At 36.4% G+C, this 22,238-nt stretch overlaps 1 protein-coding gene across 6 annotated transcripts in view; it reads left to right on the top strand.

Annotated features, from left to right (window-relative positions):
- The window catches only part of MEP-1 (zinc finger protein MEP-1), a 58,328-nt gene extending 38,133 nt beyond the window's left edge, over nt 1-20,195 (top strand). For 4 of the 6 annotated variants that reach the window (XM_088260841.1, XM_088260843.1, XM_088260840.1 and 1 more), the window contains exons 3-8: nt 5,900-6,926; nt 7,541-8,298; nt 10,833-11,066; nt 14,708-15,012; nt 15,096-15,216; nt 15,296-20,195. In XM_088260841.1, coding sequence (XP_088116967.1) covers nt 5,900-6,926; nt 7,541-8,298; nt 10,833-11,066; nt 14,708-15,012; nt 15,096-15,216; nt 15,296-15,607 — 2,757 coding nt within the window. In that variant the 3' untranslated portion in view covers nt 15,608-20,195. Of the gene's footprint in view, nt 1-5,375; nt 5,518-5,899; nt 6,927-7,540; nt 8,299-10,832; nt 11,067-14,707; nt 15,013-15,095; nt 15,217-15,295 lie in introns of those variants that run through there. The other 2 variants (XM_088260845.1, XM_088260846.1) reach the window with 2 other exon arrangements.
- The last annotated feature ends 2,043 nt before the right edge of the window (nt 20,196-22,238 follow it).

Here is a 22,238-nt window from a genome sequence, read left to right as displayed (position 1 = left end):
GAATGGGTGCGCCGCCTGTTCATCCAATTGATGACCAGAGAGATAATCAAATAATTCACTGGCATCCCCCATCCGACTGGCATCAAAATCAAAGAATTCACTGCCATCACCCATATGACCGGAGAATGGGTGCGCCGCCTGTTCATCATGTTAATGAAGGGGAAAAAAATCAAAGAATTCACTGCCATCACCCATATTACCGGAGAATGGGTGCGCCGCCTGTCCATCATATCGATGACGGGGTACAAAATCAAAGAATTCACTGCCATCACCCATATGACCGGAGAATGGGTGTGCCGCCTGTCCATCATATTGATGATCAGGTAGATAATCAAAGAATTCACTGGCATCACCCATATGACCGAAGCATGGGTGTGCCGCCTGTCCATCATATTGATGATCAAAGAATTCACGGGCACCACTCATTCGACCGGAGAATGGGTGCGCCGCTTTTGGCGATATCGGAAGGCAACCAGTGGGAGATGAGAAATAATAATAGTAGCAACCAGTGGGAGATGAATAGTAGGAATCTAACTCAGGAGGGTGACTTGTCAGTTTACCCAAAAAGGAGATGTGTGGATGCAGATTGTATTAGTTGTAGAAGGTTGAATCCTGATCCCGAGTAGTTATAATTAGGGGAGAGGTCGAGGTGTTCTCGGAGACACCGAACAAGTCCCCGGCAATGGACAGACGAGCAACTGGCAGTCGGAGGAGTTAGATTTAGTTAAGTGATGTAGATCTTAATTTCTAGTCGAGAATCTAACAGATTTAGTGATGGAGATCGTAATTTCTAGTCCAGAAACAAAGAGTGAACGGGAGGAGTTAGATTTAGATTTAGTTTAGTTTAGTGATGGAGATGATAAAGAATCGGATCATGAAGGGGAGGGTTAGATTTAGTTTTAGGTTTAAGCAATAATGATGGTGGTTCAAGTTCAATAACGAGTAATAATACAGATTCTTAAACTATTAATGTTGTCGTTGGCTATATTTTGAAGAAGTATGTATAAGTTAGTTATAACCTAAAACTTATATATGTAGTGTAAATATTAAAAACTAAGCTTAGATTGGTTTCGCTGTTGAACTAAGATGCCGTATGGAGTGGCTGCCGCTCTATACGTCAATCGAAACAATTTTCGTACTGCCTGCAGACAGTGTGAAAGTTGTCATTGATTATTTGGAGCGGCACAATTAGAAGATATGATTAGTTTGATATTGTAGAAGTGTGATGATATGTTACTTAATTTGACTGGTGTTGGCATTAATTTTGCATGTTGGTTATGATTTAATTAACTTAGTATTACTATTTTAAGGTTTTAAATTGACACTAGTTTCAGGAAAGCAGCGGCTTTTATGGATCATATGCGACGGGTTGTGCAATGTATAGTTTTTTATAAAAAATAATTTTTATAAATTTTTATTATTTCTCAATTATTAGTTGTCACCCTTCCATTCAAAACATGGTGTAAAATTTTATGCTACGGTCTTTTTCCTTGTCTTGCCTTTTGGCCTGTTTTAATTCTGGCAGCTGCCTTTCTATCTTTTGGGAAGTTGTCATCCCGGAGGTCCGCTCGTTGAATAGTCTCGGCCGTCTTTACAGTTTAAATTTATACCTATAGATGGAAGCATCTGTAAAAAACGCCAACTAAATTTGTCATACCACAAAGTGAATGCTGACACAATAATTGTCTTTTGTACATCTTCCTTCACCTGAAATAGCAGAACCTCTTTGTGAATGTTGAAATACTTCACAACTGAAATCATTATTGCGCGTGATGCTATTGTTTTAAGTATGAAATTTTGGCCGTGAAAAGCTATTTTTTAGTTCACAATCTTTGTTGTTAATTTAGCTGATGTTTTACTGCATTTTTACTTTATTTCATAAATTCCTTGATATCAAATTTGAAATTGCAAAGAGATATTTGAAATAATTGCATGTGTGTAAAACGTTGGTTTAATCTTAGTAGGGGGGAGATTATTAGTATTTTTTTTGGAAAAAGAACCCATAAATAATTTTTTTTGACATGTTTGTTAGTCAGGTGATAAGAATGATATAAGTAGTAAAGTATAGAATAGAAATAATTTGTTTAATGGTTTTTCTGTTTATTGAAAATTTAACTTTAACTTGGTACAAGAAATAAAAATCAAAAAAAGAAATAAAATTGAGAAAGGTGTGTTAAGATGGTTTGAGTATGTGAATCAAATGAGTGAAGAAAGGGCAGGAAATCAAATTTATGAGGGAAATGTAGTTGGTTATAGAAGCATATGATGACCCAGGAACTTAGCATGATGAAGTATTTCAAATACTTGGAGGTAGTCAGGTCAGGAGTCAGAATAAACAGAGAGGCGAAGATTGTTTGCCAAGACAGTTAATAATAGTTAGATATTGGTAAATACCACCTGAGAATTAGGGTGCCATATCACTTACTCCTTTCAACAACGTCAAATATCAAAAATTGTCCATTTTCAGTTATGCATGTTTTTGGAATGCCCAGAAAATGTACTTTATCCCAAAAAAGCGGCATATTTTTAACTCAATATTTAATCGCTACAGGGCAGAAAGTGTTGTTTTTGCATTTTGAAGAAAATGTATTATTTAAGTATTTTTTTAAAATATACTGAATATTTTTCAAATGGAGAAAAAACAGTCAGGTTTTACCTAAAAAGATCTGTTGCACAGTAAAAAGTTGAATGAGTGGCTTGATATTTATTTTTAATACATTTTATTATAATTTTAAACTTTAAATCAATCTCCTGAAAAATCAAGTTTTTTTGATATTTGACGTTTTTGAAAGGAGTGAGCGACATGTGTTTCTATGCATTTGACTTCATGGTCAAACACTGTGTATGAAAATTATTCTCCATTTGAAATTTGTTTCCTTGGGTGGGAGGTATTTCAGTTTTCCATCTTGAACATGGACAATATTGGGGACGCTTTAGTCATTGTCATAATGTTGAAAGGTAAAAGTCATACAGATTTTGGGTCATTGTTTCTATACAAATTTAATACAGATTTCTAGACTAATTCAGATTTTTTGATGTGACATATGGCAACACAGCACAAGGTAACAAACGAGCACTGATCGCGGTCAGTCAGCAATGCCGTAACGTAACTCGCCGCGAACGATGTTACGTTACGACAAAATGCTCCGGTCAGTCTTCACCCTTATGGGCACAACTCCAGTTTTAGGCTTTGTTTCACGTGCAGTGTTTCATAATGACATTAAATGCATCGAAACTAATTGTGGTATTTTCCATGCAAAAATCAACCAACCTTAGTTAACTACTAGCGCATGTAGGGTCATATTGCTTATTGATGGCCATTAGTTTTATGAGATTTGATTCCGTTTGCTTTAATTAGATATGCTTTATGGTATGTTTGGAAGTGATGAGAATTCCCGGATTACCTGTCAGTAAGGACTGCTCTCCCGAATCGCATGTCAATTTGAAACTCCAATATAGTAATACATTGCTTAATTTAGTTTTTGTTCACTCATTATTCATGGATTATTATTATGCATGTGTAGTTTGCTAGTTCTTGAATTCTATCATAAGAAAGTAGTTTACTTAATAATAAGAATTTCAGCTGGAAAGAGAACTACCCTCCTTATTGAAAATGTAATGATTTATTAAGTGCATCTCTTTGCTGTGAGCTACAATGCATTTAGTTATCTTTTGCCTTAGTATCGCCCTAATTTATTTACATACCACTGGTATATAAATATATCTGGCATTCTCATCTGTGCCTAGCCGCGATGTTTCTCCACCGAAAACGGTCCTTCTCTACGTAGTTTGGAGTAATTGGGATTTTCATAATTAGCTTTCGCATTAATTTCACAGTTAGCTTTCACCCCAATTTATTTATATACCACTAGTATATAAATATATCTGGCATTCTCATCTGTGCCTAGCCGCGATGTTTCTCCACCGAAAACGGTCCTTCTCTGCGTAGTTTGGAGTAATTGGGATTTTCATAATTAGCTTTCGCATTAATTTCACAGTTAGCTTTCACCCCAATTTATTTATATACCACTAGTATATAAATATATCAGCCATTCTCATCTGTGCCTAGCCACGATGTTTCTCCACCGAAAACGGTCCTTCTCTGCGTAGTTTGGAGTAATTGGGATTTTCATAATTAGCTTTCGCATTAATTTCACAGTTAGCTTTCACCCCAATTTATTTATATACCACTAGTATATAAATATATCAGCCATTCTCATCTGTGCCTAGCCACGATGTTTCTCCACCGAAAACGGTCCTTCTCTGCGTAGTTTGGAGTAATTGGGATTTTCATAATTAGCTTTCGCATTAATTTCACAGTTAGCTTTCACCCCAATTTATTTATATACCACTAGTATATAAATATATCAGCCATTCTCATCTGTTCCTAGTCGCTGTGTTTCTGCACTGAAAATGTTTCTTTGCTGCTTAGTAATTTGGCTTTTTATAGTTTGTGCTTTTTATGTTTGTCTGTTTGTACTTGATGCATGCAATATTAACCATAGGAAATGTTTGAAATTTTACATCATCAGAGATGACAATACATGAAAAGTATTTTAATCATAAAAAGAAAATCGTATGAAACTGTAAGCATCTGGGACCTAAAAAAGTCATATTTAACAAACACTGTAGATTGTTTAAAAACCGAATTTGATTTTGGTTTAAAAAAAATATCATTAACCTTTTTTTTTTAAAGTAGGTACTCACTCTTCCCTATTAAGAATCAAATAGAGAACTGTTGGTATTTAAAGTAGATGCGATGCTTAAGTAAGGTACTAAATATTCTGGGAAAAAATAGATTTTTGAAAAAGTTTAATTTAGTTTTAGTTGTAGATTGTTGATAGAGCATGAACTGAAATAAATATTACGTACAAATTGTGAATGACATAGCAAGAATGAATTTTTAACAACATTGTTTTTCAAGAGTTGATTATGGTTTGTAGCAAGAGTTAATTGTAGAATTCCAATTGCCGGTCGACTTTGGATAATATTTTATAAACCGATTTTTGTTTATTTTTCTAATCTTTAATAATAATAATATTTTTGAAATCAATTATGCCACCAAAAAGTAAAGCAATAGTTCGATCTACACCTGAAGCACGAAAGAAAAGAGGATTACGAGCTTCAGAAACAGACAAGCAAAGGGAAGCAAGGTCGGAAACAATTTGACAAAACCCGTTACTCTGAAACAGTAAGCATGATTAGCTCTGGCCTCGCTTCAATGCCAACTTATTCTATTGGAGTGCGAGAGGCTCCCGACGTGGCGCTCCCATAAATTCACATATTTTATTGGCATTGCTACACATGCCGGGTACACGCTAGTTTATTTATATACCGTAAGAGTAGAAGGTCTCGATAGTAATCGGATGAGATGGCAAACATTTCTATGTAAAACTGTCCCCTACTGAGAAGTAATTTGGCTGTTTATCTCGAGGCACTATGGCACCTCCTACCCTCCTACTATCTGTTTTCATCGAGGCATTACTCGTGGCATATTCATGTAGATCAAATAGATAGGTAGGTTGGATATACAGAGATTTTCTTTATTATTGTTGTTTTAGTGTTGTGTAATAGTTGTACAGTCCTATCTCGTCATAGTCTCTAAAGTAATAACTGTAAAACTATAAGAAGGAATGGGGTAATATCACACGCATACAGCTTAGTTATAAATCCTCCTTAAGCTCGGCTGTGATGGTTCTAAGGTTTCATGGTTCTTATGGTTTCATGGCTATTACTTTGTTCTATTGGATTATCTACAATTAATGTTTGGTAGAAATTGGTGATATTTACTAGTTTCCCACAATGCAATATATTTGAAATATTATTGATTACGCTTGAATGTATTTGTTATGAAGGAGTGTAGTTGATTTGAAAAGTATTCATTTGTGTGATATTGCAGGATTCCGATATGAACTCTGATGAAGATTCATCGGAAGATGAAGGTGAAGAAGAAGAAGATGACTCGGAAGGATCTGAAGGAGGGGAGAATGATAACGCTAACGATGACGGGCATGTCAGTATAAATTCGGATACAGAGCCTGAGGCAGTAGAGGATGATTCCTCCAAAGATAGTCACTCCAACGAGCTGGAGCTCAAGGGGGATTCCAGAGAAGGTGATGCCGCCAATCCTGAGAATAATAAAGCCAGTATTGATCTTGAGGTCCAGGAAATAGGCAGTGATACTGACGATTGCGCGATGGCCTCAGATTCCGTCACCCCCTCAGCGCCCAGAGACTTTGACATATATCCCGGGATAAAAAGCAAGCTAATGGATGTCACTAGGCAGATAATATCCGGAGTAACTAAATTACAAAAAAATGCTCAGGAAAAAAGTGCCATCATTGTCAGCGATACCAAAGAGTTGGTTGACTTGGCAAAAAATAAGGCGGGAGAAAAGGAGTCAGGGGATAAAAAGGAGCCGACTGTTGTGATCATAGACACCGATTCCAGCCTATCAAACAAGAGCTCATTGTTATCCAAGAACTCATACTCGGCGCTTTCAGTGGACCCGACCACGCAGTCCCTGTACCAGAGCATCGCAGCCAGAGGGACCACGGTCACCCCGGTGTCTGTGAAGAGCAACGGCACCCAACCCAGCGCCCCGCCCATACTGCCGTCCCTGACAGACGACATGTTTGTGGTGGAAGCTCCCTCCTTCATCGTGCCCTACGTGTACGAAAAGCCTTCTGTGAAACCTTTCAAGGAGTTTGTCGAGTTGCTGGGGAAGGAGCTTCAAGAGAGGCATTTGAAGGAGGAAAAAGACAAATCGGACAAAGATAAGCTGAAAGGTGAACCTAAGAAGGAGAAAGTCAAGGAAACCCCCAATAAATATGATATTGTGATTGTGCCCGAGAGGAGTCCTTCAAAGGCGGTGGTCGTAGAGCTCAAGGATGAAACACAGAAGAAGAGAAGGTCAGACAAGAAATGTAAGTTGAATTCTCTCCGCGGAGAGATGTTACAGTTGCACAATTAATATGAAAATGTTTGTATCTTTTCGCTTTTTGATGTAGTATTTTTTAGTAGTTTAGCAGCTATATGTATTAAGAAATGTTTTTACGCTTTCTTATTTGTTTTTATTCTAATGAATTTTTTGTTCAAATTTTATTTTGAAATTTTCTATATTCACAATACATTCCCCTACATACGAGTATTCAAAGGTACACACACATTCATGTCTAACTAGTCATATACTCATTGGTACATATCTGCTTGGTGGAATGCCCGCACATTTAGCTATGAATACGGTAGGCACACTCGGTCTTCTCTAACAAGTGTGCGGTCTTCAGTGCTAACTAGTTGTACATACATTGATTGGTACAAATCTGCTTGGCGGAATGCCCGCACCTTTAGCTATGTTTACGGTAGTCTCATTCGCTCTCCGACGAGTGTGTGCTCTTGGGTGTTGGATTACTGCGGAACTTCCATTGCACAGTGTCACGCTACAAGAATAGTGGTGCCGCCAGTGCTATCACATCCTTATTGCGAACTAGTGTATTACAATTCTATATTTTTAAATGTTCAATCATTGTGTTGTTTCCAGCCAAGCATATCAAGGATGACGACGATGCGTCTTGGGATGGAAGTTCTTCTTCTGATTCGGATGATGATGTCATCAGCGATGATGATACACCAAAGACCATAATAATAAAGGAAAAGGTGGATGACTCCCTGGAGAGCATGAAAGATCCAACAACTGCTACAGATCTTACAAGTGAAATTAAAAATAGCTTAAAATCCGATAACTACTTTGACAATTCACTAGGGAAATTTTTCATCAATATTGGTGTTAATTTAGTTCAAGAATATGTCCAAGCTGACCTACTCAAACAGCAAAAGAGAAAATTGCACAAGGAGAATCGAATGGGAAGCGGAAATGTGAAAGCCACAGAAATAGCTATCACATCATTGACCAAAAATCTTGAATTTAGCAGAGAAAATAACGCATCGTACAAGTTTCGGGCGAAGAAATGTGAATTTTGTAGTTTCAAAACTGAATCCGCACTCGCGATGGCACATCATATGGAGACACCGCATATGAAAAATAATGTGTACAAGTGCAACTTTTGCGTTTTTGAGATTCGAAGTCCGCATGACATATTACACCACATGGAGATGGTACACAGCACTCGCGGGCGCCTGGAAAGAGCCCCCTCGTACCACCAGTGCGCCAACTGTCCCTTCGAGGACAACGGCAAGGGCAAGCTCGCCCGTCACCTTGTGGCCTGCGCCAAGAAATTCAAGCCTGACCACAACCTCGGCCCCCCCGTGGAGTGGGAGCCTCCCGCTAAGATCCCCAAGGTAACTTTCATCTCCATTCATCTACCTTCTCCAGGCGGCGACCTGACACCGTGCGCTGCTGCTGCTGCTTCTGTAACACCGATATCTCTACTTCGACTACCTTCCCAAACGGATCATTCTCGCTTTCTAAACCATCCGCTACTAATCTCTTTTTTAAATTAATTTTATTTTACAAACGGGGTTTAAAAAATAACCACATTCTTAGTTTTACTTAAGTTTCATAAAAAATTTAAAAATAAATCAACTTTACAAAAAGCAAAATCGTGAAATCTAAATAATAAAGCAAAACATGCTCAATCACAACTGCAGGCATTTTTTGGCCAAATAAAAAGTATTTGGCGATGTTTTATACTAAGGAAGTGTTAAACTAGAAATAGAATACAGACGGAACAGAGTCGGGCAAGAGTTGCAGTAATGGAAACATCTGGCGTGCCGGCTGGACTTCTTCACAGACATTATCTGCGCATAAACGGAACATGCATAAAGCTGCATTTTGTGAATCTGTTGGATGTGAAGCGGCATCTAAAAATCCAATCGAATAATTATTGTAACTGTCTCGATGAACTGCATATTTGTAATTGATCTAACGGGGTCTTTCTACATGGATTTTGTTGGGTTAAATTGTGCAATGTATGTGAATAAAACTTGGTATTGATGGTTCAACCTTTCCCAATTATTCTGTGGCCATACTAGAAAATGGTCATTTTCACTTTTGCCAGCTGACAAAATTGACTTTAATTCTTGTCAGTCGGCTATTTTGGATCCCCCTTTGCTATTTCAAGGCTCCACAGTTAGGAAATATATTAATTTGTTTTTAATCAATAATTTCTGCAGTCTTTTCCTTTGGGTAGACCATTGCGGTAAACTCGTTCATACCCCATTTAGAGTGAGAAGTATGCTTGCCAAAGAGAGTTCTCCAGAACAGTGAGCGGCATTTTCCTTTTAACCCTCGGAGATTTGGCCGCTGTCCTCTTTCAGCTGTGTAAATATTTGAAATTTGTAATGCTGTCATTAACTTTCATCACTTAAAGTGAAATATGAACATGAAATCTTTGTTATTAATTTATTGAATTGATCAAAGCCCGTATGTTAGCCTGTCTGTATCTATGCCATATACATCTTGCAATTCATTTATGTTACAAATTAACCCTCAACGATAATTACTTGATTCCAATTGAGACCCCCGTCGATTTGGTGACCTGACGTATTATATAATGGCAGGTTACAGTAATGCAGGCCCAATTTCTCCCTGTCATAAAGGCAGTCACCCAATCTCTTGCCGCAATGCGTCCATGTTTGAGATTTGTTCTCGTGCCCTATTACTTAAGCCTTTGTCAATTCCTAAGTAGTTTATTCAGAAATAATATATTTTAAGATTACATTTATCCAATTCTCGCAAGTAAAAGTTTCTTGGGCTAAGTTTACATACACTGCATACAAAGGAAAGTAACTGGTTAGGTTTAATAAATAATTACAATACTTTTCAATATAATTCAAGCATAAACAAAATGGGTTTATTAATGTGATAATGATATTCTCTTACTAAAAAAGAGTTGGGATAAGTAGTGTGGTATTAGTTGCTATAAGATACATACACACTCACACATGGAAGTGCGATTTTTAAATATATTAATATTAAATTGGTCAGTTAAATTGTGGTGTCACTTAATTAGAAATGTTACAATCTCATTTTTCTTTTACTCACTTTTCCCGCTGTTTTCTGTCCGTTAGTGCAGTTATCAATTCAAACACTTTAACTCCATTTTTTAAAAATATACAATATCAAATTTGTATATAAATTACAAAACACTTAGATTTGAGCTTTGAAGAATGTGACATAATATATAATGACTGCCAAATTAACATTTACACAGTGCGTCCGTCTCGCTCTTCAACACAAGCGTTCGACTTACTATTATGATACGTGGTAAGATACAGATATAAAATGTCGAGTTGTCGAGTGCCAAGATCAATGTGGCCGTATATTATCATTTAATTTTTCAAAATGAGTATTTTCATTTTGATTATTTCTGCAGATATCAGTAGTATGAAAACTTGTTATTTTTTTAAGGCCAAATATTATGAAGTCAAGTGTAGAGAAATTGAGGTTTGAATTTCTGTTACCGCATTGTCAACCGCAATACGGCTGTCCAAACTTAAAACACAGAAGTCCATCTGCTTAGTCCAAAAATGCAAAAAAAAACATACTACAAAAAAATGTCCCTTACTGTGTTTTGAGTTTGGACAGCCGAATAGTTTGGAACAGAACTAATTATAAATCACATATCATATTGTAATAGTACCAAAACACCCACGTTTTGAAAACTTACTCCATTTCCAATACTGCACATCATATAATACATATTTATCTCATATTTATGTTTGTTATTTTTATTTGCAATTTTGTTGTTTGGTTACTAGTGCATTTTGAGTCTAGTAGGTAGCGACTGTTGTGTGTGGGGTCCTGGGGTCCTGGAAGGACGCGGACCCGACGAGGTGGTATCGTAATGTATTATGTTTGCTGACTTCCTCAGATGACCCGAGCCCGGCACAGCATGATGGGCACCTACCAGGCGGCTCTGGGCAAGGCGCCCTCGCAGCAGGCGGCGGGGCTGGCGGCGCTGTACCGCGGCCGCGGCAGGCCCACCGCTCCCGCCGCACACGGCGCAGCACCGCGGCCCATCGCCGGCGCGCCCCTTGTCCGCGGCGGGCTGGTCTACCGACCGAACCAGCAACTCCTCCTGCCCAACAACTTCCAGCTGCTCCCCGTGAGTGCCCTCCCTCCCCTACTCTACTCCGTATCTACACATTTAACCCGTCCCTAAAGTGCGGCATGCACGCATACTCTGAGAAACATTTGTGTATCGGTGATTCTATCCCTGATTTTTTTTTTACAATTTATTTATTTCCGTCGCTGCAAAGGATTAACTTAATATTAAAATACTTTTATATGTAACACGTAAAAGTATTACGGAGGAATCTAAGGAACTGTGTTGCACTCTCTGTACGCTGTCAGCGTGTATAGCATAATGAGGAGACCAGGCTGTGGAGCCGTATTCCAACTGACTTCTAATTAAGGCAACATACAAGGACTTCAATAGATTTAAAATCCATCATTGCGCTTATCACAAAAGCAAGAGTTTTAGGAGCTTTGTTTACCATCTCATTGATATGCGCTGCAAATGACAATTTATCATCAAAGATGATACCCAAATCTTTAATCCTCTGGACATTTGATAAAGTAGTCCCGTTGATAGCATATTGTAAAATAAATGTTTTTTTATTATTCTAAAGAACTGCATAATATGGCACTTACGGTGAGATCCTTATGGGACACCACTTTTAGCAACAAAATATGAATACTCAATGCCTTTAATCTTCTTGCACAGGACTCTGTCACATAAATAGCTGTCAATCAAGTTTAGAAAACTTCCTGCAATTCCCATCGCCTTAAGCTCTCAAGAAGGATATGATCTGAGACTCGGTCGAAGGCTTTGCTAAAATCAGTATAGATAGAGTCGATTTTATGCCCTCCGGCAATACCTTCAATAATATAGTTTTGGTATATTAACACTTGTATGATTGTAGTCGGGCGCTTCGAACAATAGACTCTAGACCAGGGGTTCCCAAAGTGTGCGCCACGGCGCCCTGTTGCGCCATAGAAAGTAAAGAGGGGCGCCGTGAGTCAATCCTCTATCATTATCCTAAACCACAAATATTCTCGGGTACCTATAAAGAACAATTTCTTTTTTGAGAGCTAGCATCTTTCTACCCAAGTACTATTATTGTAGGTACCTATTTCTTTCGACTATAATATGTATATGTATATACATACATAGTTACATTATCTATCCCAAATAGCTTACTAAAGTAGGGCGCCGTGACAAAATACTAAACTTGTAAGTGCGCCGCGGGCTGAAAAAGATTGGGAACCCCCGCTCTAGCCTATAGCGGGTGTTTTTCGCGATTAGCGCAAAAATACATAGCTTTCTTAAAATTAACACAATTGACAACTAATATTTTTGGTTGAAATTTGAACAACAAAAATAAATTATAATTGCTTTTATTTCATCATAATTTCACCACATTTCAAAGCTGAATATAACAACCTGATATTAATTTAGTAAAAAGCATTCAAAATTCAATATTTGTAAATTCCATGTAAAAGATAACATGTTTATTCATATCATATACAGTGAAACCCCTATTTTACATTTTTCAAGGGACCGAAAAAAAAATACTTAAATGGAGGGAAAATGTAAACGGGGGGTATTGAAAAAAAACGTTTTAAATTTTATTTTTTACTGACAAAAAATGTAAAAACTGGAGGGAAAATGCAAATAGGGGGTATTTAAAAAAATGTACCATTTAAAATTTTATTTTTTATTAATATTGAAAATAATGTTTGAATTTATTTTTTTTATTGAAAAAAATGTAAAAACTTGATTGGAGGAAAAATGCATAGCATTTAAAATTTTATTTTGTATTAATTATTGAACAAAAAAACCTTTTAAATTTTATTTTTTATTGAAAAAAATGTAAAAACTTAATTGGAGGGAAAATGCTAATAGGGGGTATTGAAAAAAAATATAACATTAAAATTTTATTTTTTATTAATAAAATCATGTCATATACATGATTTTATTTTTTCAAAATCTCTTCCGAGTTTATCGTACTTGGATGTGGATATGTACATGTGTTTTGTCACCATTGGACCACATTCCATTGGACTTTTTTTAATCGAAACCCGATTTTTAATTATTGTAGCCAAAGTAGTGATCTGTAGCCCCAAATCACGCGCCGGCGAAACGCGTGAACCAACGTGTTTATCAACGTTTTCGAGAATGTTCATTTTCTCTCGCACTGACAAAGCTCTGTTGGGACATTACTTGAGAAAATAATGTTAAAGGATTGTAATAAACTAATAAAAGAAATTTAAAAACGTAAAAACTGTGCGTAAATGATGATCGCGCATGATGTCAAAAAGAAAGAAGCATCAAAAACCGAATGACAGAACAAACGTCATAACATTCTATCGGTTAAAATTGAAAGATATCGACCAATCACAACGTCGCTCGCCGACCAATCGCGGCGGAAGTAATGTATCTACTGCGCAGACTCATTGTCAAGCGCGCGTAACTCGCATATTTGAAATATTTACGACGTAAATTGGGGGAAAAAAACGTAAAAACGGGTAATAAATGTATTGAAATATATCGGGACTGAAATAATAACACGCAATTGGCGGGAAAACTTTAAATCCGGGCACGTAAAATCCGGGTTTCACTGTAGTTATATAATAAATAATAAAATGTATATTTACCATGCCCGAAATGTTACAATCGCTGGATGTGTGAAATCTGATAAATATTGAACAGTGTCGCCTAAGTCATCGTTTTAGCAAAATAAGGAGTTTCAGTTGTTGGTTTCGTAGACCAATACTCGTCCCTTATATCCTTTCCAACTTGCCCCTTTGAAATAATCAGCCCCAAAAACTTTTCATTTCTTTCAATGTAATATTTTTCTACTTTCCCGATTTTTAATATAATTTGTAATTATGTGAGTTTTGGTAGTAATATCTATTACATTCGTTTACAAAATATTCAAACAAATCATCCCCGATAAAAAACAGTGCGAGCACTATGAAAAATAGTCCAATACGTAAAATTACTCAAACTAAACTGGACATTGAGATCGCATAAAAACTCTAGATTTCTGGTGACGCCTTTACAAGCGGCACACTAGGCAATCCGGACAAGGCATCTCAAATAACGTTGATAGGCTGTCGCTAGCACCCAGGTAGCAAATTACCCTTCGAGGCGTTTTATTTCACGCTGATAACAAACCCGTATATTGCTGTTCCCCGCGGAAAACCGACAGTCGACAAAAACGGTATTTGCCTTGTCCTGCAGAAAATGGCAAATACCTTGTCCCGACGACAATGTGTTAATAGGTTGGTAACTGTAGATCTACCCTGAATAAATCCATGTTGTGTAGTTGATATTGCTTTTGATACTTCAGGTTGGATGGCATCAAGCACAAGAGACACGAAAAGTTTAGGTAATGCGAAAGAATAGAAATTGGACAATAATTTAACACATCGCCCCTGTCTCCCTTTTTAAAGATAGGTGTAAGGTAGGATTTTTTCCAATAAATTGGAAAACAACCTGTTGACAAAGAACTATTAAACAATTTAGTTATGGGAACAATTAGTGCTTCCATACATTTAACAAGTAATATATTTAATTAGTAAATATACCATGTGTATTGCTGTTACGGGATAAGTTTTCTAGGTTCGATTGCGAAATGTCTTCTCGATTAACCTTTGGAACTGATTGTGAAACCTGTAAATACAAAAGTTTGTAGTCTCACTCGGTTCTGTGAGTTACAAGGAGTGTCTCATTTCCAGGGCGGCCAAACTACAATAAAGGCAAATCCTCTGGGCCAAGTCACCAAGAGCCTGCAGCATCAGCCCTCCATCTCGATTACACCGCTGCCGCGCGCACTGCCCGTCGCCCCTCCGCCTCCGCTGGCGCCCCTGCCGGCGGGTGCCGCTGCCGCCAAGGCCACCTTCGTGATCTGCGAGATATGCGACGGGTACATCAAAGACCTGGACCAGCTGCGCAACCACATGCAGTGGATACACAAGGTCAAGATCCATCCCAAGATGATATACAATCGGCCGCCGCTCAACTGCCAAAAGTGCCAGTTCAGGTAAGCCAGTTCATCCTGCGACCCCGGTGTCTGTTACAATAGTTGCCAGTTGAAGAGATGTTGTATTTTGGAAATGTTTGCAGGTTCTTCACAGACCAGGGGCTGGAGCGGCATCTGCTCGGGTCGCACGGACTGGTGACGAGCTCCATGCAAGAAGCCGCCAATCGGGGCAAAGACGCCGGGCGCTGCCCTGCGTGCGGGAGGGTAATTATATACTATATGTGGTGTCTGCTCGGTTTCCCGAGTCGCTCTCAGCAGTACTGACGGTCGGTGTCGTCCGCAGGTCTACCAGTGGAAGTTGCTGAATCACGTGGCGCGCGACCACAACATGACGCTGAAGCCCGCCCACCTGTCCTATAAGTGCACCGTGTGCACGGCCACCTTCGGCATGTACAAGCAGTTCGAGAACCACGTCTACTCGGCGCACAGCGTAGTGGCCAAACGGGTCGCGGACAAGACCAAGGTCACCAACAACCATTCGCCCGGCCCGTCCAAGCACAGTGGTCCAGACTCCCTCCTGAAGCCTCTCAAAATCAACGACGAAATCACTATTATACCCCAACCGCCCAAGTTGAATAAACATTCTGACAAATAAGGTAACGCTTCCTCCTTGGCTCTGCGTACATTTGCGACTTCATGTAACTTGCGATGCCCATAATAATGTCATGTATGCAATGTATCTTATCAAGCCTGTCATCGCTATATCCGCAGACTTATTGTATATGCTTGAAATGAAATGGGATCACATGCTCCCGTGCGAAACCCTTTCCGAGTCATCTTTCCAAAGATATTTAGCTACGAAACGTAATGTCAAATACAAAGCAGTCTCGTATTGACTTTTTAGTACTTCACCTTCCATGGACGATATATGGGATAAAACTTGAAGCAAGGATAGCAATTGTGCGGCTGCAAATGTGATGGCAAGTGAGGACTTCTACAACTAACATGTGTACCAATATTTAGGACAAGATTTTCTTGTTTACTTTTTTTATTAGTCAAAGTGTACTTTGTTGCGAGAAAATTACTCCTTAATTTAAGCAGACACTCAAATAACGACTTTTTTTTTTCATTTGCCTCTAATGTATTTTTTACGATTTATGTAAATGTTTTGTTTTTATAGGGAAAAAAGCTTCTTGAAAAATGCAAGTAGCTGTTTTCACATGATAAAAACATCGCATAATTAAAATTGCGTTGCAAATTTTGTTATAATTTAATTCAATGTGTTTAAAAAACAATTAGAGTAAGCAACATACTAGGGATGTATGATTTTACGAATAATACTTATAGTTATATAAGAAATAACATTTACTCTTGATGTCCTTGATGTACCTCACTTCATTGAATCATTTAAGAGTTTATTATAGATGTGCTTATGGGTAATCAATCGTTACATTTTGGGTAACCGGATTGTGCTGGTATTCCGGTTACGTTTATTTCCAGCTTAATTTTTTTTTTATTTCTTGTCGGATGTCAAATATACTAGGAACTAGCAACATGCAACATGCAACCAAATTTGTGCACTGATTTGTATGGTTAGTGCTCCAATGTTAAAATCTAAAACTAAATTAAGTTACATCCATTTGTGAAAAACTAAATGGCTTTTTGGATTTGAACAACCGTCAGTGAAAACATGTATTATTAATAATTTAGTCCTTAGTATGTGGTGTGTGTGTAATCAGAATAAATTTGGTACAGTGAGCGAATTCAACCATCATTTTCATACAAAAACAGTAATAAGACTTTTATATTTAATTTTTTTTTATATAAATAATATTGCCTAGTGAAGGAAAATAAATTGATTTTCATTTAACAGTTAAAAAAATGTGTGACAATTGCGATATTGTTTGCGAAATTTGAAGTTAACATGTTGCATTATTAACTCCCAAAAAATAAAGAGTTATTTTTCTTTCCTTTGCAGTTCCGGGATCAGCTCCTTTATTACCTTCGATACCAGTTTTGGAGGACATTGTATAAAATAATAATAATAATTCACTTATCGCTTTTAAACATATGTCCAATTCTCTATGTACGATATAAAATCTCTCAAAATATGACCCGAGCAACTGTTGCAAATGTAATTTTTAAAGACTGTTTTATTTATTCGTTATTTTTAAATCAAATTTATACAAATGTGTTATACACAAGTTAGTTACAAAATTGCGAAAGCAGTTAAAAAATTAATTTTTTAATTTAATATTTAAAAAATAACTGATTTTTTTTGGAGCCTTTATTCTGAATTAATAAAATGCATGTTATTTGTTGACAATTTTATTAAAATGTAGTGAAAATTTAAATGGATATTCGGCAAAGCATCTGCTCAGGGTGCTGAATATTCAGAAAGCAAATAAAAAAAACAGTAAAACAATTCGAACTGAAGCGGTAGTCATGATTGAAATTTCTCTTGTAAAGATAAACCCCTTTTTCTTGACAATATTAAAAGCGATGTAAGTAGAGAATTGGATGTGTTAAATCACCAAAGACTCATTATCATTTGACCGGTCGATGTATTATTTTTTCCCTTTCAATCTGTTACCCATCATGGTACCTGTTTATATATTTTCCCTTTGTTATTAGCGAAAATAAAATATGTGTCATGATTATATTAAAGTAGCAAACTCCAAAAATAAAATCTCCGCAATATTCACACATCGCAGTGTGCTATTATCTCTATTGCAAAACAAACCTTGTGCTCGCATTTCAATCGTGATAGCTATTTAACCGATTGGGCCCGGAAAGTCCGGCAAAAAAAGTTGCGGGTTAGTCTTCTTTACTTTGTTTTTAAAAAGAAACAATTGTTTTACGAAGACAATTAAATTTATAATCAATAACAAATAAATTTTTTTTTGTGGAAAAATATCATTCTATTTTTGAGTTAATATGATACTACCAAATGTTTGCTCGAACCATTTTCACAAATTAAATTATATCAAATTATTCTTATTTGTTATGTCGTTTTGACATTTTTGTATATTAAAAATAAATTAAATCAACAAAAATTTCAACTTTGAAGAGATAAAATCAATACGATATGGCCTTTTTTGTTGGTCGCATATCTGGAAACGGGCGCGTGTGGTCATAATGCACACCTCTGTGCTCACTTTTATTATTTCAAATGAGTAAACAATTATCGCTACAATTGAAAAACATACATTTATAATTGTGTACGTATTGATGGCATACACACACTCCAATCCTGTAGAGATGATCTGCATAATTCACTAAGAAGCATTAGCAGTACTGTATTCTAAGTCGAACATGGGTATCTGAGTATCGCAATTAGGATGACACACCCGTAAAATCTAGTACCCAACCTGATCATTTATAAATCCCGCACTGTTTGAGGGAGGGTTGGAAGCCATGTACGCTGACCGATTCATAAAGAAATATAAACCAAATTTATTCTATTACCTGTATTCAGTATACATTAATGTCTGTTATACATATATGATATAAAAGTGTATACATGCAAAAATATTTTTTTGCGCTATTTTATATTCAGAATAAAATTTATGAAATATCTCTTGTATTGCAATGCTTATTGCCCCCTACTCTTTATACAGATTTGTACAGTTTTTTCAAATATGAAATACAATTTATATAATTATTATAGGAAAGCTAATATTAAGATCTTACATTTTTTATAATCCTGTTAATGTAAAGTATTACCACGAATTGAAATGAATTTGATTCTGTAACCAATTATGTATTCCAGAATATCCAGATATGTTGTAAATATTAATTAAATATTCTATAGTTTGAGGGTTAAGGAAAGACATCCCATTTTTTTTACTTACATTTCGTTTTACCAATTGAATCATGGAACTCTTTCTTTAAAATATGAAAAAAATTGTCATTTATTAGTACGGTTTTTTTTACCCTCAGTACCCAAGTATTAAGATTATATTTTAAGGGAAATTATGTTTAAGGAAGAATCTTTACGAGTTTTGTGAAGGGAATCTTCAGAGGATTAGTTATTGTAGTGAGGGGAATAATATGTATACATTTTTAAATACTAAATTCTTAATTTTCCATGTCAATTGATTTTAATAGTGAGACTAGAATGCATTGATAAGTTAAATTGGTTTTCCATACAGGGTAAGCTAAAAGTTAAAGACTTGTAATTTTCATAATTCGGATCATCGACAGCGAGCTTTTTTTATTTCTATTGATTTATTTTGTTTTACTTTTGTGTAAATTACAATTTCAAAAATTAGGAATCGCGCATATATCTGTAGCATTAAAAAACAATGAAATCTCATTCCCTGTCGGATTGTGTAAATATTATGGAATAGTATTGAATTGTTCGTTCAGTATTGTACATAGTGTATTTGGCTGTACCGAGATAGTAGTTTGCAATTCCCGCTGAAAGGTCGGGCGTTGTCTCCATATGGTATTGCACTAACCTCTTGTTGCGGTGTCTAATCATACGATTGCATTCCACCACCTCCGCCACTCTGTCGGAGTGGGTCTGCTTGAAAGACGTTCGGGTTTGAAAGGATTATGTCAAATATGTGATACTCTTTACTTGCAGTATAAGATAAATGTTTTATTGTAGTATTGTATTAAACTGTTTTAAGGTTTATTTAAACTTATAGTATTCTCTGTCTATTACCTAACTGCATAGTATAAGTATGGATGAATTGAATGAGCTAATTTCGATGAAGTGAGAATTACGCACTTCAAAATCTGAGGCTGTGTTCATGCTGGTGCGGCAGTTTTGCAACATTGACCCTAGTGTTTCTCATTCTATCCTCTCTCCTTGTCTTCAAAACCATTTTACCAAATGTACGGTGACAGTGGAACTTATTTAGGGTTTGATATTGCGAGTTTGCTACCGCCACTGTTGTACCATGAACACATCCCATTTCTATCTTCAATTATACCAAATAAACATTGTTTTCATTTTATACTGGCCACTTATTGGTAAAAACAATTACAGTGAATGAATTATTAAATAAATGTATAATCTTGATTCTATCATAATCAAATACAGGAAGTAAGTTTTATAATTGTTGTTATCTCAGATTCAGTAAATCACTCGGCATTACTGTAACGTTTTTTAGCTAAATTACACAGTAAAATGAAATGTGTAGTGAAGCATTGGCTAATCGATTACAGTCTGTCAACTATAAGGAGTGTACCCGTAACTGAATGAGTTTAAAATGTATTCTTAAAGTATTCTGTGACAAAACTCGAGCCAACTACCTATCAACCATTACACATAGTTGATATAAGAGGTGCAAAAAATCTGCATTAGTGGTTTTATCAGTTTTGGGAATTGTATAAAATATTTTTTGCATAATTATTTAATGCATCATTCACTTTCCATATGTATTTTTCAGCATAATTTTTGGTAAAAATTACTCGTATCAATTGCCCAGTTTAAAAGTAAAAAAAAAAAAACTTTAGGTCATCAATGTTTAATACTTCAATATTTTTATGTTTGACAACTTTTCAAAGGAAATATATTGAATTTTTTTTCCATATTTATAATCAATTGCCAGCTGTAAATGGAAAAAAATTGATATTATTCTCCTTGAATTTTTTAAAGTTTGAAAGTAAAGCTTGAAATTTGTAACGGGTTTTTCGACTATAAGTAAAATAAGTTGTTTCTGCATGATAAGACCTTCTTTTAACGAATCACTTGACAACAATTTTGCCAAATATAGTTTTTCAAACTTCTTTCATCTTTTATACTGGGCCATTGATATATTTGTACATGAATACACCTAATGTAAATAATTTTGAACATATGTTTTTCAATAAATAATATACTTATATCATATTCATTTCTGCAGTTTTATTGAAATTTACCCTCAAATATTAAACCTATCAGAATGTACAGTTAAAGATATTTGGCTTACTGCATCAAGTGTCAAAACCATTTGACCAAATTTTGCAAAACTGCAACTCGAGCAAGGAGCTTACGGAAAAGGTAAGTAGAACAAACAGTAGTAGGTAATACAGAGACACGATGGAAGTCTCGCGGGGGTGCAAAGAGGAGGATGGAATGTCTGATGAGAAATCGACGGAAAGATGAATGAAGTGTGCAAAAGTATGAAGAGCAAAGCTCTAAATGTTGTATTTGTGAGTGAAAGTACGAAGAAGAATGGTACGTTGGAGCGCAATGTCCTGTGGTCTGAAGTACTGTGCAGCCGGGGCACTGCTCTCCCCAAGAATGGTGGAGTGCATGAAAGAATAGAAATGGGTCAGTGCCAGAGACGTGTGTATCCCCTTTAATATTGAGATCCCGAGTATCCCAGGTGGAGTGTGGTCCTTTGAAGTATCAGCGTCGAAGGTGGGAAACATTTGAGTGAGAGAAGTTCTGGCAAAAGGAGGATCGGATGGAAGAGTGATAGTAATGGATGGGTAGGCACTCAAAGGGATGGCTTCGAATCAGTCTTAGCCATATCTGGTGATTCTAGAACTAATTGAAATGGAAAAAGTCTGCTCCAGTTGTTTTGAGTGGAACCTTTTTTATTTCGAATAGTTTCTTGGACCACAAGGCGATTTATCAATATACATGGGTGAGAGAGAATGAAAGGTTCATAATAGACTATGGTGTTGACTTGAGATTAAGGAAAAATACGGCAGTAGGGTATTCCTAGGGGCTTAATTGGAGTCAGACCATTTCCTTGACGTATCGAGAGTAATTCCTTTCCGTGGATGTATATATGTACAATATATGTGTAACATGTATACATACCAACATAATTATATCTTACAAATATCTGTGATTCAGTTAAAACGTAGAATATTTTTTGTAAAATGAGAGATCCCGCTAGAACTATTGGCAAACTATCTTCTATACCTCTGCGCACGCTCTAATTGCAGTGGTTCTTGACCGGTGCTCCGCAAGCTTGTTACAAGTGCTCCGGGAAATTATGAAAACCAAAAATTAATGTTGGCTTTTTTATTGTGCAATTTGAATTGCAAATATAATGGCTGGATGGCCAATAAACTCTCCATCCGACATTTTGCTTTGCAATTTGAAGAGTCCACTAACATAAGCGGCAAAGCACATACACAAGGATTCAGTTTCATTAATGAAAATGAAATAGTGAATAAATTTCTACGCTCTAAGTAGCTTTCCGAACATTCAAAAGGACAAGATATCTTTGATTCTGCATCATCATACTTGAAAATATGGTGGGAGAAAATGTGTAGGGATTTGTACAGACGGTACCCCATCAATGGTAGGTTCATTGAAAGGATTTATGACCCTT

The sequence above is a fragment of the Brachycentrus maculatus genome, unplaced genomic scaffold (assembly GCF_059751285.1).
Source record: "Brachycentrus maculatus isolate JH-2025_06_01 unplaced genomic scaffold, ASM5975128v1 h1tg000144l, whole genome shotgun sequence".
NCBI lineage: Eukaryota > Metazoa > Arthropoda > Insecta > Trichoptera > Brachycentridae > Brachycentrus > Brachycentrus maculatus.
Note: the sequence above shows the minus strand (reverse complement) of the source record. Positions and strands in the feature narration are given on the sequence as shown.